The sequence below is a fragment of the Notolepis coatsorum genome, assembly GCF_963971535.1.
Source record: "Notolepis coatsorum genome assembly, chromosome: 19".
Taxonomy (NCBI): Eukaryota; Metazoa; Chordata; class Actinopteri; order Aulopiformes; family Paralepididae; genus Notolepis; species Notolepis coatsorum.
This window is the reverse complement of record NC_140183.1, coordinates 18370991-18395090: the sequence shown is the minus strand read 5'-3', so window position 1 is coordinate 18395090 and position 24100 is coordinate 18370991. Positions and strand designations below refer to the sequence as shown.

The following is a 24100-nucleotide window of genomic DNA, read 5'->3' as shown; positions in this document are numbered from 1 at the left end:
GGCAAAAGATTGGACGGGATTCGGCTGTCCTAACTGGGATGGGTAGTTCATTCCACCATTGTGGGGCAAGGACTGAGAATAGGCGGCTTCTCTTTGATGACCCTCCGGGAGCTTGGATAGGAGTAGATCTGAGGCGGCCAGAAGATGCAGAGCGTAGGGGTCTTGAGGGTGTGTAGTTAGAGACCATTGACCGGAGGTAGGCGGGAGCGGTTCCCTTTGCCGCACGGTATGCTAGGTCGAGGGCCTTGAAGCGGATACGTGCAGCAATGGGGAGCCAGTGCAGGTCCCTAAGAAGTGGGGTGACATGGGCCGACTTCGGTAGGTTTGAGATCAGGCGGGCCGCTGCATTTTGAATGAGTTGAAGAGGCTTGGTGGCAGTGGCCGGGAGGCCAGCTAGCAGTGCGTTCAGTGCGCTCAGTGCTTTTTCACACAAAAAAAGAAAAAAATTGTCTTTAATTTCCTGATAAGCATATGCAGTAGGCTACCTTAGCTGCTCAGGGTTGATATAATAGTTTTATTATGCCTTCTGCACTGATTCAGTTTAGCTTAAGGCCAACTTTGTTAGATCAAACTTTTCACACTGGCTAACTTTTATGATGGCTACAGTTGTGAGCAGTGGCGGCTCTGCCACTAGGGGTGCACGGGCGCCGACCCACCTGCTGTTAAATCAGAGAAGAAGAAAATAAAACTTTTTAGTTTTTTGTTTTATAGCCCTATAAATAATATAAACATGTTTAAAATGAATAATATTTACTCATTTTAAGTATGTTTGTATTTCCAATGCACAATATAACGTTATTATCTCAAATAAAAAACACTCGTTTTCCTGAGCAGGAAGTGACATCACGTTTTTTTTTTTTTTTTTTTTTTTTTTCGTATTTCTCGGCCCGGGCTAGACGCGATAGCGCTCTGAGTGCGCGTCACAGTTTGATCGCTGTATCCGTCACAGCCAATCAGTGCATAACGCGTTGTGCGTTGAAATATGACTATTATGTTGGAATCCGGGCGCGATTTGAAGCGGTCTAGCCAGTAGCGTCAAGAATTTCTGTAGCCGCATTTCGCGGAGACGCTCTCTGATTGGCCGACGCCAGTATTTTTTTCCGTAGCAGAATTTCACAGAGACAATCTCTGATTGGCCGAATCCAATTTCTAATGTTCCAATTCTAGGTTATTCCTAGGTTGGTCCGTTGGTGGAGATAGTTGTGTTGTTGTGAGAATGATGCAGGCAGCTGTTTGTCTTAGAGCGTGCCGTGACTGCAAGTTCTTTAGACTGTTAAGCTTAGGCACTCTTTCAAAGTTGGTTAAGGTTAGAGTTTGTCTTAGAGCATGGCGATAGAACGCCAGGTAGTTTGCAGTCTGTTCGAGCGGAAATGGACAAAGGAATGTACTTGTGTTGTGCTAACAAGCTAACACTTGGCTAACAAGCTATATGGCGGATGCAGTCTGGAGACAGTGGACAGTGGTCTGGAATACATCAACAGTGGATTATACACGTTTATCAAGCTCTCCTGCCCTGGACGTTTCAACTAAACAGTGAGTCTCTCTCTCTCTCTCTCTCTCTCTCTCTCTCTCTCTCTCTCTCTCTCTCTCTCGCTCTCTCTCTCGCTATACACAGCTGTCTCCGCGAAATGCGGCTACGGAAAAAAGTATTGACTGTGCTTGCTGAGACGATAATTAATAGGCTAGCGATTCAAAACACGCTGCTGTGTTGTGAACTATAACATTAATTTAGCTGCTGCTGATGCATAATGAATGAATGGTGAGTTGTTTAAAATGACAACATACATGTGTTAATTATTTGATTTGATTGATCCGAGAGACAGAGAGAGATTGCTCCAGAGCATCTCAGAGCATTACATTTTCAACTCGACCTATTAACGTGAACTGCGACCCACAAGGCACCAGCGGCAGCGGCCGCCACTGGTTGTGAGCTGTTGTTATTCTAGGCTACGGTTTGATATTGTTTAATGGTATATAGATGGATGTCACTGAGGCTCAGTGCTTTTCCCTTTTCTTTCTTTTGTTATTTCTTTTTAATTTTTATTATTTAATTTTTTAAATTCTTCCCTTGATGAACAAGTGTAGTAGGCTACTTTATCTGCTCAGGCCAGGGTTGCTATAATTTGTCTATGCCTTCTGCTCTGAGGCAGTTATGCTTAAGTTATACATTTAACATTGGGCTATAGTTATGTAGAAATAGCCCGTCTGTCGCTATTTTATGTGATTGTTTGATACTGTTTAATGGGTTATTGTCAATGAGGCTCTCAGGGCTTTTTCCCTTTCTTTTTTGGGGTCTTCTATTTAAATTATTTAAATTTGTTTGATGAGCACGGGCAGTAGGCTACCTTATCTGCTCAGGGTTGATATAATAATTTGACAGCATTCTGCACTGTTCCAGTTCTGCTTAACATTTACATTTACATTTAGTCATTTAGCTGACGCTTTTATCCAAAGCGACTTACAAGTTCTGTACGACAAGCCATCAGGAAGGGCACAACTCTATCAGCTGAGCAACAATGTTCATCAAAGTGTTGAGTGCTACAGTGTAGGTTAGTTTATTAGGACAAGTGCATGACAGTACGGTTAGTTAGGGTTAGATTTTTTTTTTTTTTTTTTTTGTTTTTTTTTTTTTAATTCAGATAATGGTTGAAGAAGTGCGTCTTTAGTCGACGGCGAAAGATTGGACGTGATTCGGCTGTCCTAACTGGGGTGGGTAGTTCATTCCACCATTGTGGGGCAAGGACTGAGAATAGGCGACTTCTCTTTGATGACCCTCCCGGAGCTTGGATAGGAGTAGGTCTGAGGCGGCCAGAAGATGCAGAGCGTAGGGGTCTTGAGGGTGTGTAGTTAGAGACCATTGACCGGAGGTAGGCGGGAGCGGTTCCCTTTGCCGCACGGTATGCTAGGTCGAGGGCCTTGAAGCGGATTCGTGCAGCAATGGGGCCAGTGCAGGTCCCTAAGAAGTGGGGTGACATGGGCCGACTTCGGTAGGTTTGAGATCAGGCGGGCCGCTGCGTTCTGAATGAGTTGAAGAGGCTTAGTGGCAGTGGCCGGGAGGCCAGCGAGCAGTGCATTGCAGTAGTCGAGGCGGGAGATGGCTGTTGATTGGACGAGGAGTTGGGTGGCTTCTTTTGTCAGGAAGGGGCGTATCCTTCTGACGTTGCTCAGGAGGAATCGGCAGGTTCTGGTCGTCGCTGCGATGTGAGCAGAGAAGTTCAACTGGTCGTCGAGGACAACACCAAGGTTCTTGGCGGTCGGGGACGCAGTCACAGCTGCATTCTCGACTGTGATTGAAAGGTCGGTTAGGGGGGAGGATTTGGCCGGCAGGTGGAGCAATTCTGTTTTGCTTAGGTTCAGTTTGAGGTGGTTGGACGTCATCCAGGCTGAGATGTCGGACAGACAGGCCGAGATCCGCACAGAGACGTGGATATCTGAGGGAGGGAAGGAGAGGAAGAGTTGAGTATCGTCGGCATAACAATGGTAGGAGAAGCCATGAGACGTGATAATGTTACCCAGTGATTTAGTGTAGAGGGAGAAGAGAAGGGGTCCTAAAACCGAGCCCTGGGGGACACCCGTCCGCAGGGGGCGGGTGGCCGACAGGGTCCCTCTCCATGACACTTGGTAGGAGCGGTCATTGAGGTATGATGACAGCCATGTCAGCGCAGAGCCAGCCACTCCCATTCCTGCGAGGGCCGCAAGGAGGATCTGGTGGTTGACTGTGTCGAAGGCTGCAGATAGATCTAGGAGAATCAGGACAGAGGAGAGGCCTTTCGCTTTTGCTAAGTGAAGTGCCTCTGTGACCGCAATGAGGGCTGTCTCTGTGGAGTGACCAGTCCTGAAGCCTGACTGATTAGGGTCTAGGAGGTCATTCTGTAAGAGATAAGTAGTAAGTTGGTTGGATACAGCACGTTCAAGTGTTTTAGAAAGGAAGGAGAGAAGAGAGACAGGACGGTAGTTGCCTATGACAGTAGGGTTCAGGGTTGGTTTTTTTATGAGCGGCGTGACTCTGGCTTGTTTTAGGGAGGTGGGGACCACCCCCGAGTTGAGTGAGGAGTTGATGGTTGCAGTTAGGAATGGGAGGATGTCTGGTGCTATGGTCTGGAGGAGTGGGGAGGGTAGCTGGTCCAGCTGGCAAGTAGTCGGACGGTTTGACGTTACCAGTGTCAGGGTCTCTGCTTCTGTAATGGGAGAGAAAGATGACAGAGTGAAGGATGAGGTTCTCGATTCAGCATTTGGAATGGGTGGGGGTTGGGAGAAGGAGCTGCGGATGTTCTCCACTTTTTCCTCAAAGAAGATCGCAAAGTCTTCGGCAGAGAAAGATGAGGGAGGGGGGGGTGGGGGGGGAGTGAGGAGGGAGGACATGGTAGCATGCAGTTTGCGAAGATTCTTGGCAGAGGCCTCGATCCTATGGTGGAAGAAAGAAGCTTTGGCATTAGTGATGGTTTTGGAGAATGTTAACATAGACTATTGACTGAGAACTAAATGAGTCGTTGTTCTTTGACAGTGAAATGTCTAATATCTACTAAGCTATAAATAGGCTATCAGATGGGGGGGGGGGGGGGGGGGGGCGTGATCAGCATCCGGGCACGCTAGTCTCACGGACCTATTATGGTAAGTTGTTTTGTGACCGCACTGAAGACAGGGACGACAACAGACCAGGACCCTTGGGCTGGTCTGACCTGTCAGGAACGGCCACCGTTTTTCGTGTTATTTAATAAAAATTTGTTCTTAAACAGTCTAGCACATCCCTGTTCACCTAGTTATGTTATAGCAGCAATACTACGGTTAATTTTTTCAAGCACAGAGAGGTTGGAATATAGAGTTGAGAGGATATTATGGCGGGGAGGCTTAAAATAGTTAGCTGGAATGTGAAGGGGGCTAATCTTGCCACTAAGAGAAAGAAAATATTAATGTATCTCAAACATAAGAAAACAGACATAGCTCTCCTACAAGAGACACATTTAGATGTAGCAGAATCAAGAAAGTTTCAGAGGGACTGGGTAGGACAGAGCTTTTTTTTAGCACATTCTCTTCTAGCAAAAGAGGGGTTATTATCTTGATACGTAAGAATGTCAGTACTAAAATACATGCTCAGAGAGCTGATACAGAGGGCAGGTGGATTGCACTTGACTTGGATATAATGCGAAGGAGATGCTCACTAGTAAATATCTACGCTCCCAATGTAGACTCCCCCGAGTTATTTTATGACTTAAAGGGGAACTATTTTACTATTTCTTTCACTATTTGGGCACTTTTACACAATTCCTGTGAGTCTATGGAACACCTCTGTAATATATATATTTTTTTTATTCATTGTTTTGTATTTCTAATCAAGTCCTCAAAAACAGCATTTTTCTACCTCAAGATTTCGAGCTGTTTTGCAGCCGCAGCTGCAGGTGCCACCTAAACCACTGTGTGGCCTGCGCCGTCTGAACATTAACATGCAGCAGCGACTATATGACATCACATATAGGCACATTTTCAAACGACTCAGTTCAGTGAGGGTGAATATTGTGAGAGGAGAATTGGAAGAATGCGCCAATATGAGAATTTTGAGACATAGATCATATTAATATAAGTTCACATAGCTAGGAAACAATGCTAAACACTAAAAAAGGCCATTTATAAGATAGTTCCCCTTTAAATAAAAATATACAAGATATAGGTAATACAGATATAATAATTGGAGGTGACTTTAATCAAGTGAGAGATAATGTACTGGATAGATCAGGTAATGCAGGTAGATCGAGATCAATCCAGAAGTCCCAGATAGCCATGGACTCTATTTCGGAGGACCTATGATTGGTGGATGTATGGAGACTATTGCATCCTCAAAAAAGGGAGTATACTTTTTTTCCAGTCCCCATGCAACATACTCTAGAATTGATTATTTGCTAATATCAAAGCAGCTGATGTCCACAGTGGAACAGACCAATATAGGCAATATTGTTATCAGTGACCATGGACCAGTGGACTTGGTATTGCAATTTAAGCCTGGGGGGGGGAAACATTCTACTCGCTGGAGATTTAATACATCACAGCTTCAAGATAATCATTCATGTGAATTTATTAGACAACATATATTGGAATACTGGGAAATAAATGAAGGCACAGTTGACAATCCAGGAGTGGTATGGGATTGTTTTAAGGCATATATACGGGGTAGATTGATACAGCACTCTTCCCTAAAGAAAAAGCAAGCAGCTAACCAACTCTTAAAGTTGGAAACTGACATTAAAGAACTTGAAAATAAGCATGTGGACAGTGGGGACCCAAGTGTACTGGCTTACCTAAGCAATATGAAGTTTGAACTGAACTCTATTTTGCAGAAAAAGGCAGAATTTTCATTGTTTAGATGCAGACAGAAATATTATGAGCAAGGAGAGAGGGCAGGGAAATTACTGGCACAGAGGGTGAAGCAGCAACAGGCCCAGACTTTGATCACAGGAATACAGAAGGATGGAGGATGTATTATGACAGACAACAAGGAAATCAATGACTCTTTCAAATAATTGTATCAGAATTTATATACATCACAGGATACGTGGAACAAGGGGGAATTTCAAAGTTTTCTTTCCAAGGCTAGCTTACCAGTGTTATCAGATTCAGAAAAGGGGCAACTAGAGGCGGGTATTACCTTAGAAGAAATTCAGAGTGCGATTAGAGGCATGAATGCTGGTAAATCTCCGGGAGGGGATGGATTTCCTACAGACTTCTATAAAGCATTCTCAGATCTGTTAGCCCCAAAGCTCCTCACTGTCTTTGAAGATGCGTTCCGAAGGGGAAGCCTACCGGGAAGTATGAAGGATGCAATTATTACATTGATTCATAAGAAGGGCAAAGACCCACAGCTCTGTGGAAGCTATAGACCGGTGTTCTTAATTAATGTGGATGCACGGATCCTGGCTAAGATATTAGCGACAAGATTAGAAGGATGCCTTCCCACAGGCGGTTAGGTGGCCGAGCGGAGATTGCGTTCGTCACCAACCCCGGAGCTGTGAGCTGGATTCGCCTGTTCGAATCCAGCTCACAGCTCCGGGGTTGTCACCAGCTTGGCTGGCCGTCTGCACTAATACAATTGGCTGTATTAGAGGGTGGGAGAAGCTGGCGGGGTGGGTCCGGGTCGTTGTAAACAGCGACTCCTACAGTTCGGTCGGGGCGCCTGCTAAGCGTGGATAGGACTTGAGGGGGATAGTGTGATCCTCCCACACGCTACGCCCTCTCGATGAGAATCCGCGCTGCCAGGTGAAAAGAAGCGGTGATTGGCTGGACGTGTGTCGGAGGAAGCACGTGGTAGCCTCCACTCTCCCAGATGATCTGACTGTGGGGGGTAAGTGTGCAGCGACCAGGAAGGGACTGGGAATTGGCATACGACTAACATTGGGATGGGAGAAACATCGGAGGAAAATGGAGGGGGAAAAAGATAAAAAAAAAAAAAAAAAAAAGAAGGATGCCTTCCCATATTAGTCCACCCAGATCAAGTAGGATTCATCAAGGGACGGATTTCTGCAGATATTTTACATAGGCTTTTACATTTGGCTTGGCAAACGAGGAACAGCACAGAACTGGTAGTAGCTTTCTCTCTCGACACAGAGAAAGCATTCGATAGAATTGAATGGGAATATTTATTTGCGACTCTTGAGCGGTATGGGATTGGTAGCTTGTATATTACATGGGTAAAGCTACTGTATGAATGCCCAAGGGCATCAGTCCTTACCAATGGGAACATATCCGCCCCTTTCAAGCTTCTACGCGGGACCAGACAGGGTTGTCTCCTTTCCCCTCTTATATTCGCACTGGCCTTAGAACCTTTAGTTGCGGCCATCAGGGGAAATGTGAACATAAAAGGCATCGTTGCAGGTCAAGAAGAACACAAGATGCTATTATATGCGGATGATATTCTATTGCTATCGAGCAATCCAGAGGCTGCGGTACCAGAGATTATATCTGTGATTTACTCCTTTTCACGTATATCAGGTTACAAGATTAATTGGAATAAGTCGGAGGCAACGCCATTGTCTAGATTGTGATTAATTATGTAACATACATGTTGCCTTTGGAATTCCCTCCCCCTCTACTAACCAGGTTTAATATGGCCTTGAGCTGCTTCTTGTGGGCAGGTAAGAAACCCTCTTTCAACAAAACAAAGTTATATGCATCAGTCGAGGAAGGGGGTTTGGGATGCCCACGAATAGACTGGTACCATTATGCCTCTTCACTAAGCCAACTGTCCAAGGTTAACCTATCTGAGATCCGGGCACCTGCTTGGATAGCGATAGAGAAAGAGCTAGTAGAACCATTATCAGTGCAAGCCTTCCTATCCCAGACGAGAGGGGAAGTTCCTCATAGAGACCCAGTACTGATATTTGCTAGAGAGAGTTGGAAAAGGGCTCACCAGATATGTAGCATGGATCCCTACTATACAAAAGGATCTTCAATTTGGTATAATAAATCATTTAAAATGGGTAAAAAGTCTGTAATATGGGACAACTGGGCGGGGGCAGGGATAATGTTAGAAGAAGACTTGTTTGATGGTATACACCTACGTTCCTTTGAGCAGTTAATGTTTAAATATAACTTACCCAGGACAGATTTCTGGAAATTTTTACAAATAAGGAGGTGTATTACGACAGCAAATAGGACGAAAAATATTGCCCCTATCACTGAATAATGGAGAGTTAACGGGAAGCGCCCAGGGGGAACGTCTAGGTTCTATGACATGTTTAGAAAGCACCAACTCCCAAATTATGAGGGGGCCAGGATAACATGGGAAAAGGATTGTGGAACACCCATACCTAGAGAGATCTGGAAAACAACAGTACAGTCATGGTACTCTATAGCCCGAGACATGCAGACACGTTTAATTAGATTCAAGATAATGAATAGGAGTTACTGGACTCCATCGAAGATGTCAAGACTGGGTCTTAGGGGAGATGATATATGTTGGAGGTGTAATAAAAATAGAGGTACATTGGTTCACATGCTATATGAATGTGAGATGGTTCAGGACTTCTGGTCAGCTATTATTAAATATATCAACTACACATTGGAAACGAGGTTCAAGGGCCTGCATTATGTATATTGGGCATATTGCCGGTGGAGACTGAACTATCCTCGTATGTATGCTCTTGGATAAGGCTGGCCCTCATAACAGGATGTAGGATAGTATTGAGACATTGGAAATTAACAAAGAAAATCAGCTTTAGAGAGTGGAATGATGAGATTGCTAGATTCGCCTCTTTTGAGCAACTTATACACAAAATTAATAATAGTGTTGTGACGACCCTCTCCCACATTGTCTTGTCTTCCTCTGCTCTGGCTGGCAGAGCAGAGCTGGGGAAGGCTCGTCAGCTAATTGGGGCACACCTGGGCCGGGGTGTCCCAGGCAGGATATCAGAGAGAGGCTGCCTCTGATCTCTGTCTCTCTCCTCCAGGCTGGTCATGGCATTTTGGTTTTGTTTGTTTGGTTTGGTTGGTTTGTTTGTTTCTCATCTTCTCACTTACACACACCACACACTGATTCATTCATGCACTCACTACATTACTGATAATACTGATCCACTCATTCTTTAACTACTTTTGTACATAGTTTAATAGCTTAATTAAATTACTTTTCTTAAAAACCTTAAGTACTTGTGTGGTCTCCCTTGTTTTTGTCTGTACCTTGAGCTTGGTTCATGACGGTGTACATTGTTCAAAAAGACCTGGGGTCCATATTTGAGAAAGATACTGTAGGTAAATAAAAGTCAGGACATCTTAGGTCCGATGTATACTCTCTGTACATTTTATAATTATACAGTAGATAGGCCATAGATAACCGTAACATGTAATGACTGATTATATGATCAGGGTGAGGGATGTGCTAGACTGTAACTTTCTTTGTGTTTATTTTTATTTTTTAAATGTTATTAGTTTTTTCCTTTTCTTTTGGGTTTTGTATTTTTATTTGTTATTGTTATTTATTATTATTTCATATATGATATATATATTTTTTTGTTTTGTTTTTCAGGTTGGTTTTCCTACCCTTTTAGTTTTGAATCACAATGATGTGATGTAGAAAACATATAAAAAGACGTATGAATAATCCGTATAGTTTTGTTTTTGTATCATATGATGTGGAAAACATGTAAAAAGATTGTATGAATAATGGAAAATGCAAGTAAAAAAAAGTTTAAATAAAAAGAAATAACACAAAGTATACAACAACACACTTCACTGAACTATATTCATGTTGCTATCAGGTGTAATGGGAAACCTGTCTGCATGACATAAAAAAATACTGTGTGTGTGTGAGAGAGAGAGAGAGAGAGAGAGAGAGAGAGAGAGAGAGAGAGAGAGAGAGAGAGAGAGAGAGAGAGAGAGAGAGAGAGAGAGAGAGAGAGAGAGAGAGAGAGAGAGAGAGAGAGAGAGAGAGAGAGAGAGAGAGAGAGAGAGAGAGAGAGAGAGAGAGAGAGAGAGAGAGAGAGAGAGAGAGAGAGAGAGAGAGAGAGAGGATATTAGAAGTGGACACACACAAACATACATACACATTCTGTACATACGTACCTTTTCGTTGTCGTCTACCATTTCTAGCAGGGACTCCCACCTCGATGTATTCCCTAGGTCATACACCATATCCTACAAATATACACGCACACGCACAGACACACACACACATGCACGCACACACACACGCACACACACACACACACACACACACACACACACACACACACACACACACACACACAAAGAAAGTGTAGTTTTGTTATAACACTATTGACTACTAATCCATTTTAAATTGTACCTTCTAATCCCATGTCTCTAAGAATCGTTTCTACTAGGGATGTCCGATATTATCGGCCTACCGATATTGGCATTAAAATGTAATATCGGAAAATATTGGTATAGGTTTTCAAACAAAAAAACCTTCTGTATTGTCGCAGTGAAAGGGTTAACCCTTTGGTAGAGTGGTAGTGAAAGGGTTAAAGACAGTCTAACAGGAGCACAGCAGACTGTGGCAATTCCAATCAGTTAATTTAACCCTTTCACTACCACACTACCAAAGGGTTAACCCTTTCACTGCGACAATACAGAAGGTTAACCTTCTGTAGTGTGGTAGTGAAAGGGTTAAACAATGGATCATCGCAGCAGGACTCTTATCAATATTATTACTTTCAACACCACCGTACTACCTTGTCATCAAGAACTTGTGAATGTCCAGGTCAATTGGGTATGAAACTACCTGTCGTTCTCTACAGATAAATAGCAAGCCATCACATTTACTCCCATTATGTAATCATTTGTAAGAAACAAGTTATTGTTTTAACTTGGAATCGATTTTGAAAGGAAAATGGAAACTATTAAATGGAAAGGAGCGCAGACCATAACAATACAGTCTGAATCAACAGTCCAACACCAGACTAGGTTTATAGTAACAATTAGGGCTGTCAGTTTATCGCATTAATTAGATTAATTAATTACACTGCAAATTATCGCGTTATGAAAATTAACTCAAAATGAATTAAAAAAATATTATTCTCATTCATTCCATAAGAATGTAGAATAAACATTTACAGACTTTTTTTTTTAAATTGGTATCTGATTCTAGGGACATCTATGGATCTCAGGGAATGTATTACCTGTGTCAGAAATACTGTGTCTGTTACTAGGCTTGAGTAAATTGTAATGAACCAAATGAGAATATAAAAATTAAAAAAATCTTTTATTTTTAATCTTTGACTGTGAATAACACCATGCTAAAATTTACCAGACCTGAAAAATCTAAGGAAATGAATAAAGGGAAGATGATTAAACAGAAGGTTTTGTAGATACAGTACTGAATTCTGCCATCCGGACACATGCAATTTGAAATATGATTATAGAATATAGAATATAGAAGCCTAATATGGTTATGTGATTAAAATGCGATTAATTAGATTAATTAATTACAAATCCTGTAATTAATTAGATTAATTTTTTTAATCGCCTGACGGCACTAGTAACAATACATTCAACAGTCCAACACCAGACTAGGATTATAGTAACAATACAGTCTACAGTCCAACACCAGACTAGGATTATAGTAACAATACAGTCTACAGTCCAACACCAGACTAGGATTATAGTAACAATACATTCTACAGTCCAACACCAGACTAGGATTATAGTAACAATACATTCTACAGTCCAACACCAGACTAGGATTATAGTAACAATACAGTCTACAGTCCAACACCAGACTAGGATTATAGTAACAATACAGTCTAGAGTCCAACACCAGACTAGGATTATAGTAACAATACAGTCTACAGTCCAACACCAGACTAGGATTATAGTAACTGTAACTGAGGGGTACAATTCCCTGACTGTATTGATAAGTATGGTATCATTAAACCACTACCGTTTATGTACTTTAACTACTGGCCACACAGTACATGATATAGATATGATGAACACTTTCCCACCTGATGAAACGAAGTCCACACAAATGTATAAATCGAATATTTTATATAGCAAAGGGTATATACAACGTTCACTTAATGACATTTATGATTTGAATGCACTTGTAAGGCAAATGAGTATTCGTAGGCAAATCAACATTGAATGTCCAATCTCTGGTTACGCAGGGGGCAAGTATGCAACCTGGTTCTTTAGGGAACTATAGCGATGGTACTTATAGCTTATAGCTGGATACACTAAAGGGGGGTTCCCGCTGGTTGTAAGTCAGTAGGGGGGGGGTTAGGAGAGCCGCTGGCGATATCCCATCTGGCCGACGATTTCTTGGGAGAATTCAGAGTGCTGAACACGGTGCCCACAGAACCTCGGTCCACAGATGAATACAGCTGGGCCCTCTTGTAGACGGTAGCTGCCGGTCCACAACGAAGAGACGTGAGGCGACCTCACTCGGGGTATAGCGCCGTCTCACCTGGACTCCTCTCGGGGGGGTAGTTCCAACACTCAGCAGTGTTGGCTGTTATCCATGGCATAATCAAAGCACCCAAAGCAAGTAGATAATCCAAGCCGTGTAGGGCTCGCCGTCGTCCGGGTAAAGTAATCCAATGTGCAGGTTTACTCGTCCTGGCCCAGAACTCCTCGGATGAAAGCACCACACGTGGTCTGCCCAGCCTGGTTAAGACTCTAGATAACGCCAGGAACGATGGGGGTACTGCTCACTTTATAACTCGAACCGAACGATGCACCATACATAATAGACTATTATTAACTTAATAGAAATACGTCCCACTCGACGGTATAGTGCCAAACTATGACAATTCAACTATTAATCCACACGATGTCTCAATGCCTATTCTGAGGCCAAGTAGGCCATACTGCACCACACGTGGGTCGTGGGTGAGGCTTCACGTCTGTTACTAGGTTGGAGGGTAAAGGACTAATGGACTAAAAGAAAGTTCTACTTTACTTGCGCCATATATATATGCGCTGTGAACAAATAGTACCATTCGTATTTCGCCAGACGTATTCCTACGCGGAACCGGGCTTGTAACGACATGTTCGTCGGCACGATTGAACTTGAACCAAGGGGCTTGGCTGCTGGCGCCAGGTTCTTGTCCAATAAGAGAATGAAACTATTATGGGCTGTTAGTAGACTAAAGGGATATTCAGTGTATATGTACAAGGAATATACAAGGGATATCAAACGATATACAAATACTATTAAATATATATCCATAAATACATATATATATTCGGTTTAATCTGATCCTTCACAACAGTAACAATACAGTCTACAGTCCAACACCAGACTAGGATTATAGTAACAATACAGTCTACAGTCCAACACCAGAATAGGATTATAGTAACAATACAGTCTAGAGTCCAACATTACACTAGGATTATAGTAACAATACAGTCTACAGTCCAACACTACACTAGGATTATAGTAACAATACAGTATACAGTCCAACACCAGACTAGGATTATAGTAACAATACAGTCTACAGTCCAACACCAGACTAGGATTATAGTAACAATACATTCTACAGTCCAACACCAGACTAGGATTATAGTAACAATACATTCTACAGTCCAACACCAGACTAGGATTATAGTAACAATACATTCTACAGTCCAACACCAGACTAGGATTATAGTAACAATACATTCAACAGTCCAACACCAGACTAGGATTATAGTAACAATACAGTCTACAGTCCAACCCAGACTAGGATTATTGTAACAATACATTCCTCTACTCACGCTGATTCCGTATCGACAGTCCTGCATGTTGACCCAGAGGTTGTCCTGGTTCCAGATGCTCTCGATGGCCAGAAAGTTGCCATCGGAGGTGGAATAGCTCTTCCCACTCAGTGGGTCAATGAAAAAGTTCTCTGGGACTTCCCTGCTCCCGGCCAGCACCAGCACCCAGCTGTGGACCCTCTCACCCAGCAGCGGGTCTGGAGGAAGCCGCTCGTGCTCCTGGGAAGGAGGGTGGGGATGAGAGGGAGGAGGGTGGGGATGAGGAGGGTGGGGATGGAAGGAAGGAAGGAGGGTGGGGATGAGAATAGAATAGAATAGACTTTTAATTGTCATTGCACACATGTATACAACGAAATTTCAGGGACTCAGAGTTTATTTAATCTGGGGTATTTCACTCATTTTGAAACCAGTTCCAAAAACAGGAAGCCAACCATAAAGGTGGGGGAGGTGACAGGGAAGGACATATAATACAAATAGAACCAAGCAGTGAAATAGAAATATTAGTATAGTTGTATATTATAATAGTATAGTATAATTACAGTATAGTATACAAGACTGGTGGTCTTTGGAAAGCGCAAAATAGGTACACATGTGCAAGTGAAAATAGAAAATCCAAGCAGCTAACGTTGACGCTGCTATTGTGGTTGTGGGTGATTTCAATAGCGCCAACCTGAGAAGAGTATTGCCAAACTTCTACCAGCATGTGACTTGTAATACCAGAGGCGGTAAGATTTTAGACCATTGTTAAGCAATTTAAGTGTGGATACAAGTCTCAGGCTGCCAGTGGATTCGGCAAGTCGGATCCTGACGCCATCTTTCTTTCACCGAAATATAAACAAAGTCTCAAGCGCGCGCCGGTAGTCTCGCAAGATGTGCAGCGATGGTCTGTAGAATCAGAGGAAACGCTCCAAGCTGCACTTGAATGTACAGACTGGAGGGTGTTCCGCGATAACACAGATAACATTAATGACTACACGGAGACAGTGCTGGACTTTGTTTGTACTTTGGTGGAAGAAACAATCCCCACTACCACAATTAGAGTTTACCCAAACCAAAAGCCCTGGGTAGACAAATCCGTCCATGAGGCTCTGAAAGCGCGCACCTCAGCATACAACGCTGGGCTTGTGGCAGGCAACATGAATGACCACAAGGTGGCGAGATACAACATCAGGAGAGCAGTAATAGAAGCAAAGAAGCGCTACAGGGATCAAATTTAACTTCAATATGAACAGGCTGACTCTAGAGCTATGTGGCAGGGCCTCAGAACGATGACAGATTACAAAGGCACCTCCCTCAAGCTGAACAGTGACATCTCCTTAGCAAATGATCTCAATACCTTCTATGCGAGGTTTGAGGCTGGGAATAACAACACCAGCCTACAAACCACTGCAATGGAGGGGGGGGGACACTGCTGATGGAGACTCAGTGTTCAGGGTAACAGAACATGAGGTGAGGAGGACCTTTAAGAAAGTGAATATCAGGAAGGCAGCAGGACCGGACGGTATCCCCGGCCGCGTCCTAAAAGTCTGTGCCGACCAACTGGCCCCAGTATTCACTGACATATTTAACCTGTCCTTGGAACAGGCTGTCATCCCCACCTGTCTGAAGAAGTCCACTATTATCCCTGTACCCAAAAAATCCAAGCCTGCTTGCCTCAACGACTACCGCCCTGTAGCTCTCACCTCCATAGCCATGAAGTGCTTTGAGAAGCTAGTAAATCTGCTCCTCCCTCCCCATCAACCTGGACCCCCTGCAATTTGCATACCGCCCCAACAGGTCCACGGAGGACGCCATAGCCCATGTGCTGCACACAGCAGCATCACACCTGGACAAGAGGCAGGGGAACTATGTGAGAATGCTGTTCATCGACTACAGCTCAGCATTCAATACCATAGTCCCCTCCAAACTCATAGCCAAGCTCAGGGACCTGGGCTTGAACTATGACCTCTGCCAGTGGGTCTTGGACTTCCTGACGGGCAGACACCAAGTGGTGAGAGCAGGCAACTGCACCTCCTCATCCATCACCCTCAACATAGGGGCCCCCCAGGGCTGTGTTCTGAGTCCCCTCCTCTACTCCCTGTACACACATGACTGTGTGGCACAGCGGAACAACAAAACAATCATCAAATTTGCTGACGACACAGTAGTGGTGGGCCTGATCTCTGCAAACGACAAGAGGGCCTACCTGGAGGAGGTCAAGGTTCTAGCGCAGGGGTGTCAAACTCATTTTCACAGAGGGCCACATCAGCATTATGGTTGCCCTCAAAGGGCCAAAGACCGTATAAATGTTAATGTAATGTAAAATAAATGTAGCTACTCATTAACATATTGTTAAACATGTTGTTTCTGTATTTATTATTTATTCAAGTTATACATATTGCATATGCATTTGCATAGATGTAAAAATATATGTTAGCTTATGTTATTTTAACAAATAATTTTTGTTTATCAGAACCCCATATTACTCCATTAATCAATGATCAAACCATGCAAGTAAATAACAAAGAAGAAGATCATCAAATACAAGCTATGACATTAAGTTTGTTCAAAACCTTTTTGTCACAGTCAAGAGGGGCAGAACTAACAACTGAGCTGCAAAGAACACGTGGGACAGATGTAGCAGATGTTACAAAAACAAATGGCTGCACACAACCTTGCAGAGGCCATACATCCAACTAATGGAAGATAGTTTAATTAACTTTAATTAACAGATTACAGAATGGGTACAGTACCGTACAGCTCAATACACACAATTGTTAAGGGGATGCAGACCAGAGAAAGACTTTCGACTTGTTTACATCAGGGTCCACCATTTTCTATTCATAATGAAATCGGTATTATGTGTCTGCATGAACACACAACTGTAACTGTACTCAAAAATAACAAAATAAGGGTTGTCTCAGTTCACAACTATATTGGTCAAGTTTTGGGTGGGACTTGTTTGCGTCCCTACAGCTTCTTATTCAATTGAGCGAGATGCTCGGTTATGTCACACAGCCAGTTTGCATCTGACAATTCAGACAATATTTCTTCAACCCTTTGTTACCTATTCCGCCTGGATCTTTTTTGTATTTTGGGCTGTAAAATTGTCAAAGAATGTCTGAGGAGTAAGTGCTTTTGGCTTTTTTCCTTTGTTACTTCATCAATACCTCAGATGTTCAACATACATGTATGTGTAAGAATGTGTAATAACTAAGGCTGTCAAAGTTAAAGCTTTATTAACGCATTAACCCACAATTATTTTAACGCAGCTATTTTTTAACCCAAGATTAATGTTTAAAAAAAATAAAAAAAAAAAAAAAAAAAAATCCAGAGCTCTTGGGGGGCCACATCAAATGACGTGGCGGGCCACATTTGGCCCACGGGCCATGAGTTTGACACATCTAGCGGGATGGTGTCAAGAGAACAGCCTCTCCCTGAACGTCAGCTAAACAAAGGAGATGATTGTGCACTTTAGGAGGTCGGGGATTACAGCCCCCTCAGCATCGACGGGGCACCGGTTGAGAGAGTGAACAGTTTTAAGTACCTCGGAGTCCACATATCCGAGGACTTGACATGGACCACACACATTGACAGTGTTGTGAAGAAGGCACGGCAACGCCTCTACTTCCTCAGGCGCCTAAGGAAGTTCCAAGTCAGTCAGAAGATCCTTAAGAACTTCTACTCAAGGGGAGCTCCAGTAGCTCACCACGTACCGCGAGTGCTATTTCAGCGCCGTGGACAACCGCGCTCGCGCGGATCTGGGGCTGAGCGCGTTCGAATCCCGGACGGCAGCCGTGCCTTTCCCAGAGTGTCTTTCCCCCATCTGAACCCTTTCAGCCTGCTTCTGTCGGTCGAACTTGACCAAGTACGAATGCGAAGAAAAAGCGATAAACGCTAAAAAGAACCAGGTGACTGGTCAAAGTTAAAAATAAAAATAAAAATAACTTCTACTCATGTACAATAGACTGGCAATCCTGACTGGCAATATCACCTCCTGGTTTGGGAATAGCAGCGCACAAGACCGTAGCAGACTACAGAGAGTGGCCCAGTCAGCCGAACGCACAATTGGAGGGGGGCTTCCCACTCTCCAGTACATTTACAACAAGCAGTGCATGGGTAAGGCTAAGAGAATTATCAAAGACTCCAGCCACTGTATAGTATATTGTATATTATTATATTGTATAGTATATTGTATGGTAACTCAGTTACTTCTACTCTGCATTGAACATTGTATATATGTACATTCTGAACACTTGTGTCTACATACTTGACCTCTATTTTATACTTGCTATACTTATTTTATACTTATCTATTTTTGTCTAGCACAGTCTCTGGAGCGTAACAGAAAGAAGCATTTTGTATAAAAGTATTCTGTACTTCTGTATGACAACTAATAAAGAAACTTGAAACTTGAAAATGTCAATATTGAACAAGTATATGAGATCACATTTTTTGGAGTAATGACAGTCAATTCTGTTGGAAATCTCATGTAAGATATGTTAGAACCAAAGAAGCAAGGAGTATTGCAGTATTGTGCAAAACATATTCTGGAACAGAGGATGTTGTATACTTTGTATTGTTGTCTTACCATATTTGAGTTACTGTGTGGAGATATGGGGGAATGCATACAAGCACTTTAAAGAAGAGAATTGTACACAAGGTCGGATTTCGGGATCATACAAATAACTTGTTCTTAAAGAAAAATGTCTTAGAGCTAATGGACTTATTCAAATTTAAACTGGCACAGATAATGTATTGAGCAAAGACTCAAGAACTCACAGGTAACATTAAAAAATGTTTTATAGAGAGGGATAAGGCATATCATTTGAGAGGTAACTGCAACTTTGATAAGCGTTATGCTCGCACCAATCTCAGGAGCAGGTGCATATCATCCTATGGAGTAACTGTGTGGAATGGGCTAGATTGAAGATATAATGAAAGAAAGCAGAAATATTGCTCTATTTAATTTTCTTTTATAAAGGAATGATATTTTCAAATTACCAAAAGGAAGAAAGGGGAGGTGACTATTGTCAATCTTTTGGATTCTAAGCTGTTGTTTTCTTTTTCTTTTGTACTACAGTACATTGTGGATACTGATATTATTTATTTATTATATGTTGTTTTAAATGTTAAGAATGAAGAATTGAGCCAATTAAACAAAGAACTCGGGGTGAGCAGCTGCAGAACAGAGCTCCCGGTCCAAAATTCAAGAAAGGTAATAAAAAGTTATAAAACACGATAAAAAGTAACAACTCGAAGATAAAAGAAAGATGACAAGACCCAGTGCACAAAACTCGAGGAGAAGTGAGAGAAGAGTGACCCCCGACAAAGAAAATACAACAAAGGGAAATGTACAACACGAAGAGATGACGCAGCAAGTATAACGTTAGACCACAGCGAGGTCTGGCTGGAGACAGAGCTACAAGCTAACATGGAAGCTAACACGATCAATATGCAAGCTAGCATCCGGATCAGGCTAGAAGCAATACAGAATGCTAACGATGCTAACGTGCAAACCAACACGCAAACTGGACTTGATGCAATACAGAATATTCAGAGAAGCATGGAGGCTAATTCAAAAGAAATAAAACCAACAACCCCCAAAAGAAGGACAAAGAGACGCTGGATACAACCGTACCAACCAGGACTCGGACGCCGGGGTCGGCCGGACCGTCCGGGATGCAAGCACGGAGGTCGCCCAGGCCGGCCAGGATGCGAGCATTGAGGCCACACACACCAACCGGGAGCCGAGCGCCGCGATCAACCAGACCAGCCAGGATTCAAATAACGAGATCTCACACACCAAACAGGACTCAAGCACTGAGGTCACACACACTGACCAAGATTCAATACCACATATACATATTATTTGATAGTGAATGAATGTTATGATTCGAGACACACTGCAGATAACACACAGACCACTGGGAATACAGAAAAGGTAAACACATTAGTTGGGAAAATTGGGACTTGATTCGGGACATATAATATAAATAACACGTACTAGACTAAACTGTAGACACTAACACACATGACGCACAACTAAGACGACGGGGAACATGGGGAAAAACATTCGGAGACCTGACCGGGAGCTCTGGAACTGTACTATCATATGAAAGATAAAAATTCAAAGGAAATGTTGGACAATTATAGGGACATTGGAGAATCCCCATTGGGGAATCTCCGTCGTTATAGGAGGGGCCCTCTCCAGGAGAGCCTTACCCCTCCAGCCCGCCAACGGGGGTTAAACAGGGTTAAAAATAATTACCTGGGAAGTGCCAATTGTCTTTAGTCCTCTTTAAATTTGTTATTTTTCTGAGTTATGTTATAATAGCAGTTGCTTTAAATGTGCACATGGACAATTGAGAAGGACAAGAATTAAAAATGTTGGACATGAAGAGAGGCTAGGAGAATCTCCTTTGGGGGGTATCTCCGTCTCTAGGGGGGGGGGGGCTTCTCCAGTGGGAGAGCTGATTCCCCTTCAAATCGCCAACGGGGGAAAGAGTGCTAATCATAAGACTTATTTTATCTTCATTTAATTTTTTCTTAATGTGTTGTCAGTTAAATTTTTTCATAAATGTGTCGGGGGGGGGGGGGGGGGGCATAGTATTGGCGGATCGACCCGGGAGAGGGGGGCCTTGCATGTCGCGGGGTCGGTGGTGGGGTCTTGTGTGTTGTGGGGTCGATGTGCGGGGGGGGGGGGGGTTATCTGTGACATGGGATGTAACAGGCTGGGCTCGGTGGGGGGAGCCCTACTGGGCCTGGCCCAATCAATTCAAGGGACCCGTGTTGCAGGTGCCCGGCTCCGTGTATAGTGGTCCTGGGATATGGGGGAGTCCTACTAGTGGGCCTGGGACAAGTTTTCAAGTTCAAGTTTCTTTAATAGTTGTCATACAGAAGTACAGAATACTTTCATACAAAATGCTTCTTACTGTTACGCTCCAGAGACTGTGCTAGACAAGATAGTATCAAATAACATAGTATAGCATGTAAATTAGAAGTAGAAAATGAGGTCACAGTGTTCAGTATAGACATATGTACAATGTTCGATGCAGAATAGACGTAACTGAGTTACCATATAATATACAATACTATGCAGTGTACTAATGTACAATATTATATAGTGCAAAGCAGAAATACAGAAATGGGATGAGGTACAATTTAGGTACAATTTACAGTAAGGTGTACGAGTTGTAGTGCAATCCTTCATCAATAAATATAAAGTGTGGGGAGTGGGTGCTACAGTGTGTTTGTTTAAAGTGAGTGTGTGCTATAAAGTGTGGGGAGTGGGTGCTACAGTGTGTTTGTTTAAAGTGAGTGTGTGTGTGTGGATGTGTGTGCTATGTGCGTTTGATGGTTGTTGTTGTGTAGTGTTCATTGTTCGTTAAGCAGCCTGATGGCCTGGGGATAGAAGCTTCTTCTGAGTCTTTCTGTGCTCGCCTTGAGACTCCGGTATCGCTTGCCTGACCGCAGCAGTTCAAAGAGGCAGTTGTTCGGGTGGCTCGAGTCCTTAATAATTCTCTTAGCCTTCCCCCTGCACCGCTTGTTGTAAATGTTCTGGAGGGTGGGGAGCCCCCCTCCGATTGTGCGTTCGGCTGAACGTGTCACTCTTTGTAGTCTGCTTCGGTCTTGTGCAGTGCTATTCCCAAACCAGGAGGTGATGTTGCCAGTCAGGATGCTCTCCATTGTACATGAGTAGAAGTTCTTAAGGATCTTCTGACTGACTTGGAACTTCCTTAGGCGCCTGAGGAAGTAGAGGCGTTGTCGTGCCTTCTTCACAACACTGTCAATGTGTGTGGTCCATGTCAAGTCCTCGGATATGTAGGCTCCGAGGTACTTAAAGCTGTTGACTCTCTCAACCGGTGCCCCGTCGATGCTGAGGGGGCTGTAGTCCTTGACCCCCGACCTCCTGAAGTCCACAATCATCTCCTTTGTTTTGCTGACGTTCAGGGAGAGGCTGTTTTCCTGGCACCATCCCACCAGGACCTTGACCTCTTCCAGGTAGGCCCTCTCGTCGTTGGCAGAGATCAGGCCCACCACCACTGTGTCGTCGGCAAATTTGATGATTGTGTTGCTACTCCGCTGAGCCACACAGTCGTGTGTGTACAGGGAGTAGAGGAGGGGGCTCAGAACACAGCCCTGGGGGGCCCCTATGTTGAGGGTGATGGATGAGGAGGTGCAGTTGCCTGCTCTCACCACCTGGGGTCTGCCCGTCAGGAAGTCCAAGACCCACTGGCAGAGGTCATAGTTCAAGCCCAGGTCCCTGAGCTTGGCTATGAGTTTGGAGGGGACTATGGTATTGAATGCCGAGCTGTAGTCGATGAATAGCATTCTCACATAGTTCCCCTTCCTCTTGTCCAGGTGTGATGCTGCTGTGTGCAGCACATGGGCTATGGCGTCCTCCGTGGACCTGTTGGGGCGGTATGCAAATTGCAGGGGGTCCATGTTGATGGGGAGGGAGGAGCAGATGTAGCCCTTTACTAGCTTCTCAAAGCACTTCATGGCTATGGAGGTGAGAGCTACAGGGCGGTAGTCGTTGAGGCAAGCAGGCTTGGATTTTTTGGGTACAGGGATAATAGTGGACTTCTTCAGGCAGGTGGGGATGACAGCCTGTTCTAAGGACAGGTTAAATATGTCAGTGAATACCGGGGCCAGTTGGTCGGCACAGACTTTTAGGACGCGGCCGTGGATGCTGTCCGGTCCTGCTGCCTTCCTGATATTCACTTTTTTAAAGGTCCGCCTCACCTCATGCTCTGTTACCCTGAACACTGAGTCTCCATCAGCAGCAGACCCCCCCCCCCCCCCCATTGCCGTGGCTTGTGGGCTGGTGTTATTACCAGCATCAAACCTCGCATAGAAGGTATTGAGGTCATTTGCTAAGGAGATGTCACTGTTCAGTTTGAGGGAGGTGCCTTTGTAGTCTGTCATCGTTTTGAGCCCCTGCCACATAGCTCTGGAGTCAGCCTGTTCAAACTGGAGTTCAATTTTATCTCTGTAGCGCCGTTTGGCCTCTGTCACTGTCCTCCTTACGTTGTATCGCGCCACCTTGTGGTCATTCATGTTGCCTGCCACCAGGCCGTCGTTGTATGCTTTGGTGCGCGCTTTCAGAGCTTCACGGACGGATTTGTCTACCCAGGGTTTTTGATTTGGGTAAACTCTAATTGTGGTAGTGGGGATTGTTTCTTCCACCAAAGTACGAACATAGTCCAGCACTGTCTCCGTGTAGACATTAATGTTATCTGTGTCGCGGAACACGCTCCAGTCTGTGCACTCAAACGCAGCCTGGAGCGTCTCCTCTGACGTCACATCCCATTTCTGCACCTCTCGCCAGACTACAGGAGTGCTCTTGATTCTCTGTTTGTACTTTGGTGAAAGGAAAATGGCCGCGTGATCAGACTTACCAAAGCCACTAGCAGAATGAGCCTTGTAGCCACCCTTGAATTGCGAGTAACAGTGATCTAAAATGTTACCGCCTCTGGTGTTACAAGTCACATGCTGATAGAAGTCAGGCAAAACCTTTCTCAGATTGGCGCTATTGAAATCACCCACTACCACAATGGCCATGTTAACGTTCGCGGCTTGGAGTTTGTTTACCTCATCGTGAAGTCTGGAGAGCGCGACACTATCGCTGGCTTGCGGTGGAATGTACACTCCTACAAGGATGATCGCCGTTAACTCTCTCGGAAGGAAGAAAGGACGACACTTGATTGTTATATATTCCAGGTTGGTGCAGCAGTGGTTCGATAATTCCTTCACGTTGGCTGGATCGCTCCAATTGTTATTTACCATGAAGGCGATCCCACCTCCGCGCTGTTTGCCGGATTCAGCTGTTCTATCCTTGCGGTGGATGAAGAAGTGATCGGCCGGTTGGATGGCGAGGTCCGGGGTTTCTGGCGACAGCCACGTTTCAGTGAAGCAG

At 44.0% G+C, this 24100-nt stretch overlaps 1 protein-coding gene across 1 annotated transcript in view; it reads right to left on the bottom strand.

The window, feature by feature from the left end:
- The window catches only part of LOC311246405 (dynein regulatory complex subunit 7-like), a gene marked incomplete at its 5' end in the record, with an annotated part of 86599 nt that overhangs the window by 36400 nt on the left and 26099 nt on the right, over positions 1 to 24100 (bottom strand). Inside the window, one exon of the mRNA XM_084336562.1 lies at positions 14200 to 14418. Within this exon, the coding sequence (XP_084192688.1) occupies positions 14200 to 14418 (219 nt within the window). The remainder of the gene's footprint in view (positions 1 to 14199; positions 14419 to 24100) is intronic.